The 19,724-nt window shown below is 43.4% G+C and overlaps 1 protein-coding gene across 1 annotated transcript; it reads right to left on the reverse strand.

The window, feature by feature from the left end:
* Positions 1–16,226: 16,226 nt before the first annotated feature.
* On the reverse strand, positions 16,227–19,189 carry col8a1a (collagen, type VIII, alpha 1a; the record flags this gene model as incomplete). The annotated part of the gene is made up of 2 exons (XM_080537214.1): positions 16,227–18,181; positions 18,862–19,189. The coding sequence occupies 2 exons, from the start codon at positions 19,187–19,189 to the stop codon at positions 16,227–16,229; spliced, it is 2,283 nt and encodes a 760-aa protein (XP_080393340.1).
* Between the last annotated feature and the right edge of the window lie 535 nt (positions 19,190–19,724).

Here is a 19,724-nt window from a genome sequence, read left to right on the forward strand (position 1 = left end):
CCTTCCAGAGGCACGTTTTAGTGTCAAGCTGTTGTGGAGGCTCAACCTCCTGACTAAGAAGCTCCACCTCATCCCTCTGTGGAGGGGTAGATTGGGGCTCCCAACCTTCCCTCTGTGGAGGTGGTACAACCTCAGGGGCTGTCATGATGTCCTGGGGCTCTGCCTTGGCCTCATCAACAGACTGGAGGGTCTGGTGGAGGGTTATTTCCTCCACACCTGTAGCCACACCCACAGCACCCATCTCCAGATCCCACTTTGATGGGGGGTCGGCGTCAGGGAGGATGTCCCCCTCGTCCCTCTGTTGGGGATTAAATGTTGTATAGAAGGCAAACTGTGTCGTGCTGTCTGCCTTGGCCTGAGAGTTGACACCTGTCATGGGAGGTGTGTTTACCACTGACAGGGCCTTTGGGAGGAGCTCCACCTCTTTCCTCTGGGGAGGGGTAACAACCTCCGGTGCTGTGTCTTCATCCCTGTGGGTAAAGAGGAGGACACTGGGAATCTCCACCTCTGGTAGGAGCTCCACCTCATCCCTCATCATCGTCCGATGGAGGGTCATTTTCTCAAGGACACTGGGAATCTCCACCTCATCCCACTGTGGAGGGGTACATGCCTCTTTGGCCTCATCAACAGACTGGAGGGTCTGGTGGAGGGTCATTTCCTCAATGAGGACGCTGGGCATCTTCACCTCAACCGTCATGGGAGGTGTCCTCACCATGGAGAGGGCCTCTGGAAGGAGCTCCACCTCATCCCTCTGTGGAGGGGTACATGCCTCTTTGGCCCTGGGGCCCTCTTCTCTCTGAGGAGGTGGTTCAACCTCAGGGGCTGTCATGATGTCTTGGGGCTCTGCCTTGGGCTCATCAACAGACTGGGGGGTCTGGTGAAGGGTCATTTCCTCCATGAGGACGCTGGGCATCTCCACCTGAACCATCATGGGCAATGTCCTCACCATGGAGAGGGCCTTTGAAAGGAGCTCCACCTTCCAGAGGCACGTTTTAGTGTCAAGCTGTTGTGGAGGCTCAACCTCCTGACTAAGAAGCTCCACCTCATCCCTCTGTGGAGGGGTAGATTCAGACTGGGGGGTCTGGTGAAGGGTCATTTCCTCCATGAGGACGCTGGGCATCTCCACCTGAACCATCATGGGCAATGTCCTCACCATGGAGAGGGCCTTTGAAAGGAGCTCCACCTTCCAGAGGCACGTTTTAGTGTCAAGCTGTTGTGGAGGCTCAACCTCCTGACTAAGAAGCTCCACCTCATCCCTCTGTGGAGGGGTAGATTGGGGCTCCCAACCTTCCCTCTGTGGAGGTGGTACAACCTCAGGGGCTGTCATGATGTCCTGGGGCTCTGCCTTGGCCTCATCAACAGACTGGAGGGTCTGGTGGAGGGTCATTTCCTCCACGAGGACACTGGGGATCTTCACCTCACCTGTCATGGGAGGCGTCCTCACCATGGAGAGGGGCTCTGAGGAGAGCTCCACCTCATCCCTCTCTAGAGAGATTATCTGTGGGTGGTTCTCATTTGAGACAGACTTTGGTCAAAGTCAAAAATAAGAACAATTAGTCCAAAACAATGAAACATACAGTTGATATCATAGTAAGTGACACACTCATATTATGATAAAAACCTGCACACAATATTTGCATGCTGTATTGATTGAGAATGTTTATTTTGGTCCCTTTACAATTCATAATACAGATATTAAAAATGTACACAGTCACAATGCGTAACACCAGGACCAAAAAGGTGTAGGCTGAAGCCATGGCTTATTGCGCCTACCCTTTTTACATGTATGGGTTTTTCCCCATGAGTACATAATCAAAACATTGAAACTTTTATAAACAAAAATTCACTTACGCATCTTAACAGAAAACTCAAAAGTACCAAACAAAAAACTATATTAATGCACCTAACCTTTTTACATTAGTGGTTTTCCCCTTATGAGTGCATAATCAAGACATAGAAACATTTATAAACACATTTTTACTTAAGCATGTTTTCAAAAATACCAAACAAAACTATATTTATACCTCTGTTTTATACTTGTTAATCATCTTATTTTTTTGTAATTTCTTTAATCCTTTTAGTGTACTACACATTTTCATTTCCTTTTCAAAAGTATTCCATAAGTTAACTCCTTTAACTGTTATACATCTTTGTTTTGCATTTGTTCTAATCTTTGTTTTCATAAACATACATATTCCTCTGAGTTCGTAATTACTCTGTCTAACTTGAAACAGTCTCTGGATACAGTCTGGAAGCATCTTATTTTTTACTTTATACATTACTTGTGCCATTTTGAAGTCCAAAATGTAGCAATACATACAAATGTCACCATTATCAATATCACCACCACGATAATTACACTCAGAGTTATTGACATTGTTATTGACATGTCTGGCTATTAGGACATTACATTAAATTACATATCCTGTATGAGACTCATCTGACTACCTTTTGAAGGGCGTTTAGCCAGGTGAGCAGCAGACTGTCCATCGACTCTAACCCTGATGTTCCACGTTCTGAGGCTTGTCCTCCAGACTCTTGGGGCGTGACTGAAGGACCAGTAGGCTGGCCAGACGGTACCTCATTCCCAGGGGCCACTGGGTAATAATAATGGTAATGATTGTTGATCACACCATAGTTATGGTTGATGTTCTGCAGTGCACCCCCACCAGTCTGTGGGTGAATTGGTGATTGGTTCCTCCCTGTAAAAAAAAAAAAAAAAAAGGAAACGGAGAAGAGGGTTGATACTCAGTCTTCAGATAAGGGGGTATCAATCATTATACATTATAATAATAACAGTTAGTTCCGACTAAGTAATTTGATTGGACAAGAGGCATTCCACGAGTGCCGATATACAGTATAACAGTACTGGGACTTTTAACTAATCACTCCGCCGCACAGGTGTTCTACTAAATGTTATAATTAGACTACATGTTTGTGTTCAGGTTACTAGGCAACAGTGCAGTTGACGTTCAGTTGCGGAACAATTTTTTGTTGGCGGAGCCAAAATAAATGATTAAATAAACAAACAAATCATAATCTGTTGTCGCTTATTACTGTTAACTAATAAATTGCGCTCTAGAACTGTTAAAAAATAGTATAAAAGCAATATCACACTGGTGGTCGTGCTGTTATACTGAATATCAGCACTCCCTCTCGTGTGATAATGCTTAATTAAGACTCATCAGGAGTAGTGTGTGTAATGCTTACCTCCAACATCGTCTTGTCTCCTGTGGTTTTGAGCGTTACGTGCTCTGCTTTGCCCGTCAACAGGACACACCACTCCCCCACACTGCAAAAAGTAAATCTAAGTAAGATGAAATATCTTAAATCAAGGCAATATATGCTTGTTTTCTGTCCGACTGCACTAGTTTTAAATTGTCCTGTTCTGTTGGCAGGTAATTTAGCTTATTTTAAGTAATATATCCCCCATTTTATAGTCAGTGTTTGAGGTTTGATTACTCACGGGAGTGGTATCCATGATAGGCCACTGGCCACCTCCTCTAAGGCAGCTGTGTCTTCTTGGTTTGTAAAGTAGGGGGCATTGAAATGATGCTCTCTCTTGTAGTAGATATGTAATGACACAGTAGTAGTATATTTTCTCTCTAACTGATCTTCGTCTGCAACAGAGTGATCTCAAAGAAGAACGACACAGCAATAGGCTACAATAGAACAGAAATATGATTCTAATTCTAATGTGTCATAAAGCCAATTTCGCCAGTGGATTATGACGCGTCATTTTCTTTGACAACCAATTTCTGACATAACCACGCCCCCCGCTCGGTTCATGGGTCTACAAATCAATTTCATTTGAATAGATTCTCCCTAATTAATTACAGTTATTAACTAACATACACTCACCTGCGCATCAGCTGGTCATTGAGCATATTTGCCTCAGTTGGTCTGAGTCTATTCTCAAAATGCGGTCGAGGACAAGAGCCTTTAGCAGACCTAGTCTAATTGATATAGGAAAAGTGCTACACAAATAAGTTATTATTATTATTATTATTACAAGACTAAAAAATCCCTCACTCACATGCTTCATTTCCTCAGAACGTTAGTACCTATAAATGGTTTGAAGTCTGTGAATTAGCGTTATTTTTGGTGTAGGCTGATTGTGTAAGAGCGTAATAGCGGCGGTAAACATAATGAAAATTGATGTTCACAGAAATAGTGATAGAAAATGAATTGAAACTCATAGATGCAGTCTCTCTGATCCAACGGGATGTTTTCGCCACAAGACACTCTGCTAATAATTCAAAGATGACATGAGTACACAAGTAGTGTTCTTGTCATTGTTTTGATTGACAGCACAGTGAATACGGTTTTGGAAATAAATCAATTCATCATTAGCAAGAGGTTGCATGGTTTTATTCATGGTTTTATTCATTCATGCAAATTGGAGGAAAGATAATTATCCACACTTCTGCATAAAACCACTAACAATAAAGTGGTTTATAACTTTATGAATTCAATTTAAGAACATTACCCAAAAAGGGTAGAGGGGAGTGATGGTGTAGGAATTTAATTCCAGTGCTTGCTGTCAAATATGCAATACATTCGTTTTTTTTCTGCTGTTCAACAACTATCTCCACTGTACTTATATTTTAGACACACTCCACATGGTGGAAATTAAAGGGAATTTCTGGACTTTCTCAATTATTATTCAAGGATGTAAATTCAGCCATGATGTATTCCTATGGGAAACATCCACTTATTTTAAAAGGGAAGATTTAAAATGAATTAAAAGCCCATATTATCCAGCCTGCATTGGAAAGCAAGAAACACAAATGAAGCATTAAAGGCACAACCTGGGTTTTGTTTTGTTTTTCATTTAAATGTTTAGGCAGAATATTACTTATAAATGTCTAATGAGCGTAGTACAACTGTCTTACCTTAATAGCATCCAAAATCAAAAGTTAACTAACCCTTCCCCTGCCAAACAGTGGGGTGCAAAGATTTGGGCACTCCTGGTTTAAATGTCTGTTACAATTAATCTCCAAGTGATTGAAAGCAAACCTGAACACTAAATGCTACAATAGTTAAACATGACACCTTTCTGCCAATTTTAAAGCAAGGTTTCTTTTTTATTATAATAAAAAACGTTTTACTCCAAGGTGATTTACTCGGCTTCAATGAGTCAGGTGAATATAATTCTAGGGTTGAACTATATATTCTGAAGTAACTCCATGCCTTCTAAAGTATCCGTATATATTATTGAAAATCTGTGGAGAAATCTCAAACATTCCGTGCATGCAAGAAGGCCGAAGAATATTTCTGAGCAAGAGGTGTTCTGCCAGGAAGAATTCCAAAAACAAGAATTGAAAGACTCTTACTAGGCTACAGGAAGTGTTTGCAAGCTGTTATAGTTGCCCGAGGAGGAGTTACAAACTACTAGCTGACAGGGTTCCCAAACCTTTGCACAAGGCCTTTTTCCTTGTTTTATTATTTTGAAACTGTAAGAAAAAATGTATCTTACTTTAAAATGTGATGAAAATGTCATGTTTAACTTTGTACCATTTAGAGGTTAGGTTTGCTTCTTTTCACTTAGATATTAATTGTAAAAGGCATTTTGACTAGGGGTGCCCACCCCACTGTATAATACCCAAACTAGAAGCTGGCAGAAATGTGGCTGAAAAACCAATTAAGAATTGCACCTTTAAAAAGAAGAAACCAGCATGCCAAGAAACATCAAGCTACTGTGAAAATGTACCCTTTAAACCATACATCTATTGTATTCTAGAAACTAGTTGATAGTTTTTGATCATTGATAAGTGATAGATGGCTTTTTTTATTTATTAAATCAGCATTTATCAAAAAATAATAATGATTAACACAACGCTATAATCTTTAAAATCGTCCCAGAGACGAAATCTACATCGTAAGTACCCTCTGCTGGATTGGAGGTCAGAGTCACTGTTAGAGGCAGGAGAAATGTGGTGGTGGTGGTGGTACTTCATCTAACTCTGTACGTGTATGTGTCTAACAGAGGTCTTTGAGGTCAGTGTGCTGGTTAAGTTGGCTGCTGTAGGAGGACTCCCAGTCCCTTTCGAACACGGCCTGCAGCTGTGACTGGAACGTGCCACCAAGCGATTGGGACGCAGTTTGGTTCACCACCAGCCCCGACCCGGCAGTGGTCACAAAGTAGTCCCCAGACCAGTTAGAGGTACCTTGAGAACACAAGACCAGACCAGTTAGAGGTACCTTGAGAACACAAGACCAGAACAGTTAGAGGTACCTTGAGAACACAAGGAAACAAGATGCCTTAGAGCTGATAGATGGGATCTGTTACACTGGATTTCCATCAAGAATCTGCGTAAAATGAAAAATGAAATGAAAATGTCCTATTTGTGTAAAGTCGACACATAAAATACCCTCAACAGCTATGCCTAGAGATACAATGGGTGATGCTTCAAATGATATCTGAGCAAACAGGTTTTTATTTCAGATAGGGTTGGGGACAGTTGAATTTCAATGCAGTTGATTCAGGAAGTACATTTTATTTTATTTTTTTAAATCAATGATTGCTAAAAGGGCATTCATTTTCAGTGACCTCTCAATAAATTGGAAAAAATGAAGTTTTTTCAAATATTGGAATTGTGAACTCAAATCACTTCACAAATTCTAATTGACCTTAACCCTGTTTTTGAGAGAGTGAATCAGTGGTCTAACAATGATTCACAATGCTTCCTAAGGATGACTTAAGGATGACTTTGATCTCACTAATGTTGATATATCTCACTACTGTTGAGTCTAGGAGAGAGGTGTATTACCTATGTAGGCAACCTTGTCTGTCACCATGTACTTGTTGTGGTTAACTCTGGCGAAGGGTATTTCCTTTTGCTTGGGATTGGCTGGCACAACGAAGATTTTCTGGAAAATAGAGAAGCAGAAATGGTACCATAAGCTCTTTTTAAATGTGATATCCTGTGCCCAATGACTTGCCCATATTGTGCCTAAACGTGTCATACTCTCAACCAAGCAACCAACACATACATCTCTGCTTACAACCTAAAGAAGACACTGTTCAACACCCAAACACCTCCATCCTTTCTGGACGTAGCTTATTAACAACATAAACAAAACAATGTCGATGAATCATCAACATGAGGATTATGTCTAAAAACTAACGTACAGTAAAGTGACAAAATAAGAAAGCAACTCTTAAGTCTAGGCCTACTCACCACCTGGATGTCCAGCCTTCTCTTGGGTTCCTGGACCGAGGCCAGGGAGCGCAGGAAGGGCAGCATGATAGGCTGTGTGCTGGCCCAGCAGCTGATCAGCAGACGCACGCGCACACGCTTCTCATATGCCACTCGCCTCAGCTGAGTGTCAATGTCGGCCCAGTACCTGCAGAGGGCGCCAGACCCACAGGGTTAGGGCCCAGAGATGGGGCTTTATTCATTCCATAACAGACAAACGCTCTAGGAGCCTTTTTACAAGACATGCTGGTAGGTAGAGCCATCTGACCAATGAGCTAGAGTAATGGTAAATGGACTGACTTATATAGCGCCTTATTACAAAGCGCTTTACAAAGGCCTCTCATTCACCCATTCACACACACATTCACACACCAATGGCGGCGAGCTGCCATGCAAGGCGCCGTCCCGCTCACTGGGAGCAATTTTGGGGTTCAGTGTCTTGCCCAAGGACACTTCGACATGTGGCCAGCCGGGGCTCGAACCGCCGATCTGCCAACCTTGTGATCATTAGACGCCGACTCTACCTCCTGAGCCACAGCCGCCCCAAGAGTAAGACTAATGAGCTAGAATAATACTCTCCATCAGCTTTGCCTCTCCAAAACTTCAACTTTACCTCCAAGAACACTTATCATTGAACAATACTACTAGGCAATTGTTTGTCACACATTTTAATATTTATATCAATCTATTAATTTTGGCTTTATTAGACTAAACATTCCTGAGTCTGAGGCCTGCAAACTTACTTACTGCAAAAAGAAGCTGTTAATGAGTTCATGGGCATTGGGAGGAATGCCTCTCGGTGAGCAACGAGATCATTTTGGGGCATTATTTCCCTTTTTGGCTCAAGAGCGGAGGCTCTCTAGAATGTAACTTCCTAAGCAAAACGGTAAGCAAAACTGACTTTAGATGGCTGCATAAGGGCTAATTCCCCAGTCTCCCTGAACTTAAAGTGGCAGTGAAGTTCCCTAGGAGGCTGACTGACCGTTTGGGGTGTGAGAACTCTGTGGTGGGGAGATAGTTCATGACAGCAATGTAGACAAAGTGCTGTGCGTCCTCCATGACACTCAGGATGGACTGAAGGTCTTCGGTCCTCCCCGCGGCACAGAAGGATGGTGGGGAGCTCTGGGGAGGCAGGATGTTGTTGTTAGCATGTGGGTAGTTTTAAAGGGATAGTTCACGACACTACACGACACAGACATTATCAGCAGCAACATTTCTTTGCAAGAACTATCCCCACACATAGCATTACTGAGGGAAGGAGGTTATTGGCCAAGATCTCGCGATACTTGGCCCCATCCATCCTCCCCTCAATACGGTGCATTCGTCCTGTCCCCTTTGCAGAAAAGCATCCCCAAAGAATGATGTTTCCACCTCCATGCTTCACGGTTGGGATGGTGTTCTTGGGGTTGTACTCATCCTTCTTCTTCCTCCAAACACGGCGAGTGGAGTTTATGCCAAAAAGCTCTATTTTGGTCTCATCAGACCACATGACCTTCTCCCATTCCTCCTCTGGATCATCCAGATGATTATTGGCAAACCTCAGACGGGCCTGGACATGCGCTGGCTTGAGCAGGGGGACCTTGCGTGCGCTACAGGATTTTAATCCCTGACGCCGTAGTGTGTTACTGATAGTTTTCTTTGAGACTGTGGTCCCAGCTCTCTTCAGGTCATTGACCAGGTCCTGGGGTGTAGTTCTGGGCTGATCCCTCACCTTTCTTATGATCATTGATGCCCCACGAGGTGAGATCTTGCATGGAGCCCCAGACCCAGAGGCGCCCCGTCCATAGAGGCAACCAAGGCAATTGCTTGGGGCCACCAAACAAAAAGGGGCTCCACATTTTTTTTTTCAAAAACGTTTTTTTTCTAATATTTTTTTCCAAATTTTTTTTTTCTCCAGATGGGAGTGTTATATTAGTTTTCTTAAGATAGGATAATACATAAATCTGTTCAATGGGCATTTGCCAAAGTAGCCTACTGTTAATCAGTATTTATCCTGTATAGAATAGAATAGAATAGACTTTATTGTCGTTGTACAGTTGCCTATACAATGAAATTGTAGTGGCTCTTCCGAAGGTGCAAAAAAACAGAAAACATATTCACATATTCACAAACATATACACATATAAGATAAACATTTATGAACATGTCCTACTGTTCAGTGTCTACTGTATGGTGTATATGAAGATGTTATGACGTTTTATCATGAAAATAATGAACAGCAAGCTAGATCCAAAACTAGGGCCGGTGGAGGAGGGCAATTGTCACATTGGACAGACTACCAAAACAGAAAAATAAAGTATCTTAACGACAGCAAAAGTGATGGATGTCAGAAATACATTACCTGGAGATTCAATAAGGTACTTTTATATGGCAGGATATGGGTTAGGGTTATATGACACCTGTAGCGAGATAGATAGATAGAGCCAAAAGTAAAAAGTCGCTGAGAGACGCAACCAGGGTCTGGCTGGTAATTGTATGACGCGCCAAACAATCCGCTGAGATGAAAAGTAAGTTTTAGAGCATTTATTGAATAGAACAATCAAACTTGGCGACGTACAAAAATAATCCATAAGCGATCAAAACCAGAAAAATAACAAACAATGCGTATAGAATATGCGTATAATGCGGTCAACAAAAATACATCGCTCCCCTCTCTCTCCACTACCACCATGCAAGGTGCGCAGGTGCTTAAATTACCTTGCAATATCACCCCCCATAACCATATGACTTCTCAATACGGTGATCTAGGCAATAAACAAACAATCAAAGTAAACTCACAATAAACCCATTAGCCTGTTATACTAAATACCCCCTAAATCATATTCATACCTCCTACAACACCTCAGGCCTTTGGGTCGGGTGGTTCATGGAGGCAGACTGAAAGGACACACATTCATTGCCTATTTCATAAATGTTCTCCATATAACGACGTCGATCATTGATCGGCAACGACACTATATAATTGTTTGCCTGACTGGCAATCGTATTTGGGCAGTCTGGGGATTTACACGGCAAATCACGGCCATCATAGAGTCCATCCTCACCCACTCCATCATCACCTGGTTCCCTGCTGCAACGACCAAGGACAAGGCCAAGTTGCAGCGGGTGTTACGTTCAGCAGAGAGGGTGATCGGCTGTCCCTTGCCCTCCCTCAACTCCTTGCATGACACCAGGGCTCTGAGGAGGGCAAGAAAGATCATGGCCGACCCCTTCCACCCCGGCCACGGCCTCCTCACCCTGCTTCCCTCTGGAAGAAGGTTGCGGCTGCCTAAGGCACTGAAGGCCCGCCACAGGCTCAGTTTCTTCCCCTCAGCCGCCAGGCTGATAAATGACTCTGGCTTCCCCCTCCCCCCCGCCCCCAAGTCTGCCCAGGACTGAATATGCACTGGACTCACTGTAAAAACTCTGCACTGCACTTTATATATGTTGCACTATCCAATGCACTGTTGTCTGTCCTGTGTTGTCCTGTTTTTTGCATTTGTTTTTGTATACACGTGAAAAAAAGTATAAACGCACTTACTGTAATGCCAAAGCAAATTCCTATATGTGTATGCATAATGGCAATAAACGTTATCTGAATCTGAATCTGAATCTGAAATCAAATGAAGAACTACAAATCCCTGATGACAGGGAGATGACGTATGACTGCTCTGATGAATCAACCCCTATTTCATTATTTTCTCTATATAACGACGTCGATCATTGATCGGCAACGACACTATAATATAGTTTGCCTAACTGGCCATCGGATTTGGGCTCCTAATATCTAAAAAGCACTACGGTGTTCTTATTTTATCGGATTAAAGTAGCGAAGACCAGAAATTCCCATTGACCGCCAGTCAAACTTCTCCCCTTCTATCACCCAAAAAGGGGCGTGATCATTCTGATGACAGGGAGATGACGCGCAATTGCTCTGATGAATTGTAGTTTATTGATAGCTGGCTAGTCTCGCGGTGCCAGCCGTTTCCACTTCCGCTTTGCTCTCGCTCCAAACGTCTGGAGACCTTTATCCATAGAACGGATTCTATGTGCCGCCCGGAGCGAGCGGCAAATCTAGGACACTGATAGGCCGGACCGATGGTAGACCCGTCCTTCTCATTGGTTCAGCGGGGCAGTTTTTTTTAAAGTTAACTATTCATTTGTTACGTATTTATTTGACATCTGGGTACAAAATACAAATAGTTAATACATCATGTAGCCTATATTAAAGCCTTTAAAAATGATTCATGATAAGATCCATCATTTACATGCATTTACATGCATCATTTACATGCTCCATGTTGCATGTAATTTGTATGCTACTTGTGGTCCAGTATGTCGCAATGTGTACTAGGTGTGCTACTGTACCTGTGGTCATGTACTGTTTTTACTGTTTTTATGTAATGTGCTTTGCATGTTTTGATGTGCTTTTATTATGTCAAATGTAATTGTTGTATTGTGGCTGTCTTGGCCAGGGCTCCTTTGTAAAAGAGACGCTAGTCTTTCAGACTGTTTTTTTACTTACACACACACGAGCGCGCGCATATGCGCGAACTTCGTAAAACCGTATTATATTTTAGTGTCAGGGAAATAAATACATTTTAAAATGTCCACATCGTCACCCGCCTAAGACCCTTACCAGGGGCCTCCATAATGTTGTTTGCTTAGGGCCCCCAAAAGTCTAGGGGCTCCACTGCACACACACACACACACACACACACACACACACACACACACACACACACACACACACAGACACGCGCGCACGCACGCACACCAATGATAATAATAATAATAATAATAATAATAATAACTTTTTATTTGTATATAGGGCTTTTCCTGCAAACGTTGCAGCTCAAAGTGCTCCAATCATTATATAATCATAATTTAATTATTTAGTAATTTAAAGGCAATATTAAAAAGATGGGTTTTTAGTCTTGACTTGAACATATTTACTGAGGTTGCATCCCTAATGTAAACTGGTAGTGCATTCCACAATTTGGGTGCATAAAATGAGAATGCAGCCTTGTGTTGGTTAAAACTCTCGCTGCTGCATTTTGGACTAATTGCGGCTGGCCAATAGCTTTCTTCGCAAGACCAGAAAGGAGACTGTTACAATAGTCCAAACGGGTAATAACAAAAGCATGCATTAACACTTCTGCATCAGCTTGCCGGAGAACATGTCTAACTTTTGCAATATTCCGTAAATGACAAAAAAAAAAAACACATTTCTAGTGATAGACTTGATGTGAGGCTCAAAGCTTAAGTCAGAATCTATAATCACACCTAGATTCTTAGCTTCATGTTTGTAGTTTGAAAGCAAGGATCCCACCATAGAAAGTGCCACTCAAGATCCAGCTCTTTGTAAAATCTAGGGGGAGGGAAAGAAAGATAGGCAGAGAGGAAGGATATAAGAGGCTGGACAAGGAGAGGATAACGATAGGACAGAGGATTAGGATGAAGATGGAGGGAGTGATGAAGAAAATGAGAAGGATGGACAAGGAGCTCCCAAAGAGGGAGATAGAAGAGAAAGAGATAGATGAGAGGAAGAGAGGAGACAGAATGAGGAAGAGAGGAGACAGAATGAGGAAGGAGGAGCAGAGGGAGTGCAAGGAGGGATTGGAGATGGAGAAAAAGGAGTTGATGATGGAGGAGATGTGAGTGAGCTAAATGATATTAGAACAAAAGACAGAGAGGGAAGTGAGAGAAAGGAAAAAAAGAGAGCCACAGAAAAAAAAGCAAGAAGAAACGCTGAGAAAGACTGAATTAGAAAGAGTGAAATATGAGGAGGAGAGAGAAAGAGGCAGGGAGGGGAGAACAAGCTTGGAGGAGAAGAAATGTCAACAGGAGAGGACGATTAAAGAGATAAAGACAAAAATGGAATGTATGGAAAACATAATGAGAAAAAGAGAGGAAAAAAAGAAAAAGGAGCATAGGAGAAAGAGGAGATGTGAGGAGGAGAGACGGCAGGAGGATGACAGAACTAGAAAGAAAACGTTTGAGGAGGATGTGATGCAGGAGAAGAATCAGAAAAAGACAGAGGAAAATTAAAATAATAAATCGGAGGAGAGGATCATGAGAGTGATTGAAAGAAAACATGAGACGAGAGTGGGAAAGGTGGAAGAGAGAAAAGAAGATGAGGTAGAGAAGGAGGAGACAAACATAGCTAAGAAGGAGGAGGAATACTGTGAGTGCGATGAAGAGTGCTCACAGACTGAGTATGGTTTGGATGAAGAGTGCTCACAGACTGAGTATGGTTTGGATGAAGAGTGCTCACAGACTGAGTATGGTTTGGATGAAGAGTGCTCACAGACTGAGTATGGTTTGGATGAAGAGTGCTCACAGACTGAGTATGGTTTGGATGAAGAGTGCTCACAGACTGAGTATGGTTTGAGTGCAGAAAGTACTGCCAGTGGCGGTTGATAAAAGATAGTGCTGACGAAAGGAAAAATGATAATATGGAAGAATGCACTAAGAGTGAGGATATCATTGTGGAAATAAAGCAAAGGGATGTGGAGAAGTAGAGGGTGGGGAAACACACATAACCACTGGGAGACAGATACTACGTGTGACAAAGAATGTACAAGAGAACAAAACACTTCAACAAGGACAAGAAAGTGTAGAAAAAGAGAGAAAGAAAGAAAGAAAAAAGAAAGAAAGAAAGAGATGCAGACCCAGGCTGTCCAGAGTGCAAAGCTGCAGTGGAGGCTGATAAACAAGATGACCCCACTGGAAGCTCTGATCAGAGAGACAGGAAGTCCATTCCAGCCCATCACAAAGGTACGAACAAGAGATGGTAATAATACCTACCTTAAGACCTCTGCTATGAAATGTTGTACTGTCTTTTTGTACTGTTATTAATGTCATAACACATGTAAGCAGTTAGAACAAATAAATAGTCTAAATAGCTAATGTCATTACTTAAGTGTTATATTGGTACGCTAGTTTATTTTTCTTTTGAAAAATAAAATGGCACTAATATTCAGTGTGCTAATGTTGATGGTTTGAGAAAGGCATATGGTCCTGAAACCCATCGTGGGTAAACAGTCTGCAAAATCGAAAGGTAAGAGTGGATTTCAGACATACATGGAAACCATCTGGAGATTGACACACATAATTGAGTCCCACTAATGGCCATATTCTTGTTTTCCTTTTCTTCCAGATAATCAACTTTTATTGCAAAATGAAAACTGAACTGAACTGCAAATAAAACAAATGTTCTTAGCATCACATTTTTGCTTGTGTGTAACTAGGATAATACCGGTAATTATGTTTCAAGTTGCAGAGAGGTAGGGCACGCTTTCTCTTATTATACACCAAGGGGGGAGCAACCTCCAAAATCGTCTATTAGTTTAGATTTAGAAATATTTGTGTTCTTGTGTGAGTTTAAAACCTTTTCAAAAAAACTTTCAGCAAGAAAGAAATGCTAAGTAACACATAGGTTCCTAATTATATCATCTTTATTTAAAAAACCACATCAACAGTAATAACGGTAAAACATTAAAACTTTTCTTTTGGTTATACTGAATGCAGCACCATGGTCCCAAAGAAAAAATAATACATGTCCATTTCCACCAAAATTAATGTTCATTACTAAGGCCCCCTTGCACTGTTGCACATACAAATTCAGGAGATCAGTAGTTAAAATAATAAATTACAGAGAAAAATACTGGAAAACTTTTAGTCGTCAAACTTTAGTCTAAGCGTTCAAGTCTAATGTGCTGGGGTGGGGGCCTTGGAGTAAGGGAGGGGGGCACACAGGCATTTACAGCACTCTGCCTCTGTGGACATTCTGATAACTATTGTTACTGTATGTTCTTTGGCCTCTAAAGTGGCTGAAACATACCCAAAATATCCACACTTTCCTAATAGCTACTGTAGATACACACTGCAGCTTTTCGTTTGGGTGTTCTCTCAGCAGTACACAGTATACCTGGACCTGTATGTATTCAATATTTCTTACCTTCACATACAGTACCTATAATCCCCTTTTTAATTTCTGTTATGCTAAACCATAATTACTAAATAACATGGAACATGTATTGGAGTCAATGTATTTTTATACATTGATTGGTCATCACCCTACTGCTTCATTCAGCTGATGACAGACAAATACAGTAAGAAATAGGTTTGTGAAATGACAGCAGTGGTTTTCATATTTCTGGGTAAAACAGTGTGTATGTTGGAGCATTACTTTTTGCATACCACAAGAGGTATAGCACAACACTTGTACACCCATGATACATTATATTGCCCTTAATTTCATGCAACAAAATCCCCCCAAAACATCACAGATGGTGCTGTATGTAACAGTAAAACAAAGAATCAAACAAACCGAACAAAACAAAACAAAACATAACACAAAAAGACTGAATTTGGTAGTTGGCACCCTGCTTTACATTTTGAATCTCAAACACACTTTTCAAATCGCCTTATTTTAACTTTGTTCAGGTGTGATTAAAGATTTAAATAATTTTTCATTTAAAGTTATCCAATTTACATTCTTTGCCACAGTATCATTTAGGGCAGCTGCCAGTTTAGATAAGAACATAATAAGCCAAGGCAGGTAGAGAACATGGCACTCTGGGACAATACAATTACATCTCACATGTCCCATTCTTACTTACATGGACTTTCCACGTCGGTCAGTGACAAATCTTCAAACAAACTGATATATGATTACATTTCACGAAATGTTACCCATTTGGTGTTAGCGGGTTCTTTGAATGCAGTGTTGTAACATTTTAACATGTCTTCAGAGTAGTAGATACAGAACTCTTTGTACTCCCAAAATAAATGGCTCTAAAAACTGCATAGATTCACTGTACTTACACATTCACTCTCCTCTTTTGGATTTTTCCGTGGGACAGTTTCACTTGTGCCCCCATCTCTGTCGATCTCAACAGCGTAGATCTCAGACAGATGATTGATGTTTTAATAAAAAAAACATATCAATTTAAAGAATTCTATAATCAATGTATACATTACATTTCTTTGCACCACACTCACTTTAACCTTTTCTTTTCTCTTCATAGTTTTGGTTTCTTACATTGGGTACAACAAATACCCAGAGAAAGAGGAGTGGACGTACTGGCCAGCGTATAGTCCTGCGGCCTGATCTGAGGGCAGCTGAAGGTACACTGTATCCCCAGGCTGCAGAGGCAACACTGCACTACCTGATGCCTGATCTAGGAAGCCCTTCTTATATTCGTCATATGTGTACATCACTGGCTCATTGTTCCTGTACAGAGCCACCCACACGTTGGCTCCTTTACAGTGGATGTGGTAAGCAAAGTAGTAAATCCCGGGCATGTCGCAGGTAAACACACCTGTCTGGGGGTTGTAGTTCTGACGGCCATTGTACAGGAGCTTGTCGAACACTATAGGCGAGCCCACAGGTGGGAAGGGTGTGGTCACCAGAGCTGTGAAAGCAGGCATCTCCAGCCCGCTGGCACCCATCACCTCTCCACCATTTCCCCCGTATTTGCCCTTCTTGCCATAACCGCCGGCCTTGACTCCATCCAGCCCTGGTAGGCTGCCCATCTCAGGCAGGACTCCAGACATATCCGGGGGTAGAGCAGGAGTTCCGGGTGGGCCTGGGGGACCAGGTTGGCCAGGTGGTCCTGCTTGTCCAGATGGTCCTCCGGGGCCATCCTTTCCTGGAGGTCCAAGAGGACCAGGAACACCTGGGTTTCCCTCTCCTGGGACACCGGGCTGACCAGGTTGGCCATTGTCACCTTTTGTTCCTGGAAGACCGGGAGGTCCGATAGGCCCTCCACCACCTGCCAGACCTGGAATACCCTTAGGGCCTTGGGGACCTTCCTCGCCAGGTTGTCCCCCCTCTCCTTTTAGACCAGGCAGTCCTGGAACACCAGGAGCACCCGGAAAGCCTTTGTGTCCGGCTTCTCCTTTGGGCCCTAAGGGTCCGGGTGTACCTCTTGGCCCTGGCTCTCCACCCTCTCCAGGGAACCCATTCTGACCAGAATGCCCTGGAGGACCAGGTTCACCCAGACCACCATCAAGCCCCTTTGGCCCTCCCTGTCCACCCTCTCCCTTTAGCCCTGGAGTGCCGATACCCCCAGGCGGTCCCATAGGGCCAGGGGGCCCTGAGGGGCCGATGAGTCCAGGTGATCCAGAATTACCAGGCAGTCCTCCATGGCCTTTATCTCCCTTTGGTCCTGGACCTCCAGGCATCCCACCCAGCCCCTTATCACCCTTTGGTCCTGGGAATCCAGGTTTACCAAATCCAGGCAATCCTGGTTTTCCAGGCAACCCTGGGGGGCCTGGGTGCCCTTTTCCACCTGGCATGCCTGGTTGTCCTGGCAATCCATTTTGGCCTGGTTTTCCATGGCCAGGTATTCCTGGTGGTCCTGGCTGCCCACCTTCTCCTGAGGGTCCAGCTAGTCCTAGCTCTCCAGGGGTGCCGGGTTTCCCTGGTGCACCTGGTTGACCTGGCATCCCATTTATCCCAGGCTTGCCCACACCTGGCATCCCCGCCGGGCCTATAGGTCCTGGGGTTCCAGGAAGCCCTTTGTGCCCTGGCTGTCCTGGCTGACCGATCCCTTTGTCACCTTTGGGACCTGGTAACCCTGGTAGTCCTGGCAGACCCTTGTGTCCTGGCTCTGCTCTGGGTCCTGGCTGGCCAGGAAGCCCCTGACCTCCTGGTTTCCCTATGCCCGGTAGTCCTGGAGGGCCAGGGGGACCCTGTTGCCCTGGCTGCCCTATCGGCCCCTCTCCGCCACTGGGACCCAGATCTCCTGGCATTCCTGGCTCCCCCAATGAGCCTGGCTTGCCTGGTATTCCTGGCATCCCTGGTTTGCCCACTCCTGGGAATCCTGAGGGACCTGGGGGGCCTGGTCTTCCATGTTCCCCTGGTTGTCCTTCCCCGGGAGGCCCTGGGGGTCCAGGAGGTCCCTGAGGTCCAGCGGGTCCCTGGGGTCCTGCCTCTGATTGGCGTTCTCCTGGGAGGCCTCCTGCTGCTCCACTGGGAATAGTCTGACCTGTGAGGGGTGGGTCAATCAGTCATTCCAAGCACAGCAAGATTGCAGTCATATGAGATAAACAAAGGCAAATGGAAGTCTTTTGATTGTCAATGTTTTGGCTGCTTTTTTTGCTACATTTTTTGTACCCACACCATGTAGCACTGATCTCTATTTTGTATTGTAGTATAAGAGCAAATATCATCAAGCACACAACCCCATTGTCTCTCTTTGTTGGGCTGTAGCCTAAAGAAAACTTTAGTGTATTTGACCAAAACCTTTTGAATGTAGTAGTGGTACTAGTAGTAGTAGAGGTAGTGTGTGTTAGTAATCTTATCAGTCAGTCATTGAATCGAAAGCTAAACAACATACAGCTGAATGTAATGTATGGCAAGAAGATTATATGACTTCATCATTGAACATACAGTCTGTGACATTAATGTTCTAACGCTTGCTTTATCATATCTAATAGTGGACACTAGGTAATGAGCATATAATGAGCATAATGCCTGCACACACACATTGCAAAAGGCTTGAAAGATATTTACCATTAATATAAACACGAGCTTAAACCAGTAGGGTTACACTATCTAGGCTTACTAAACATGGCTGACAACATGAGATGAATCTTAAAAAAACACAACGTCAGTGGGAGATAGGTTGTATGTTACGGCATAAGCTATATTAGCTGCTTGTCTCACCTTTGTCTTGTCCACCCATAACAACACCACCTTTGCGAGGGTACTCCTTGCCCATATGCATGGGCATCTGGGGCAACTCCTTCCTGTACTGGGGGTACTGCATGTGGGGAATCTCCTTGCCCATATACTGTTGCTGGGGGATGCCCTCCTTGCCCATGCCCATGTGGGAGAGGTGTGGCATAGGCTGGTGTTGCTGAGGATGCTGGGGATGCTGGGGGTGCTGGGCGTGCTGCTTGTGGCCATAGTATGCCCCCCCGTGGACGAGGGGTAGTACTGCAAGCTGGAGCAACATAAACAGGAGGGGGGCAGAGAGGGGAGGCACGGCCATGGCCTGGGGAAGAGGAGAGAGAAGAGGATATCAGTCAGCTGCTTGATCGAAAGACAATAAAGCGGCCCATCGATGTGTAAATCAATCAATCAATCAATCAATCAATCAATATATCTATCGACCTACCTATCTACCTATCTATCTATCTATCTATCTATCTATCTATTATCTATCTATCTATCTATCTATCTATCTATCTATCTATCTATCTATCTATCTATCTATCTATCTATCTATCTATCTATCTATCTATCTATCTATCATGTCGGTCTGTCTGTCTGTCTGTCTGTCAGTTTGTCCGTCAGCCAGTGTGTCTGTCCACCTGTCTGTCGCTTGGTTGGTCAAATCTGCAGTCGGCCAATTGAGAAAAGGGGATATGACCTCCACAAATGGTCATTGCTATGTCCCCCTCTGCTGGATAATTAAGGGCAATGCATCACAATGCATCATACAATTCTCCTAAGTGCTCGGAACCAACAACTGGTACCAACAACAAAGCTTTCTCTGATGGTCGTTCTTACATCAAGAATATATT

The sequence above is a fragment of the Nansenia antarctica genome, assembly GCF_963989245.1.
Source record: "Nansenia antarctica genome assembly, chromosome: 7".
In the NCBI taxonomy this organism is placed as follows: Eukaryota; Metazoa; Chordata; class Actinopteri; order Argentiniformes; family Microstomatidae; genus Nansenia; species Nansenia antarctica.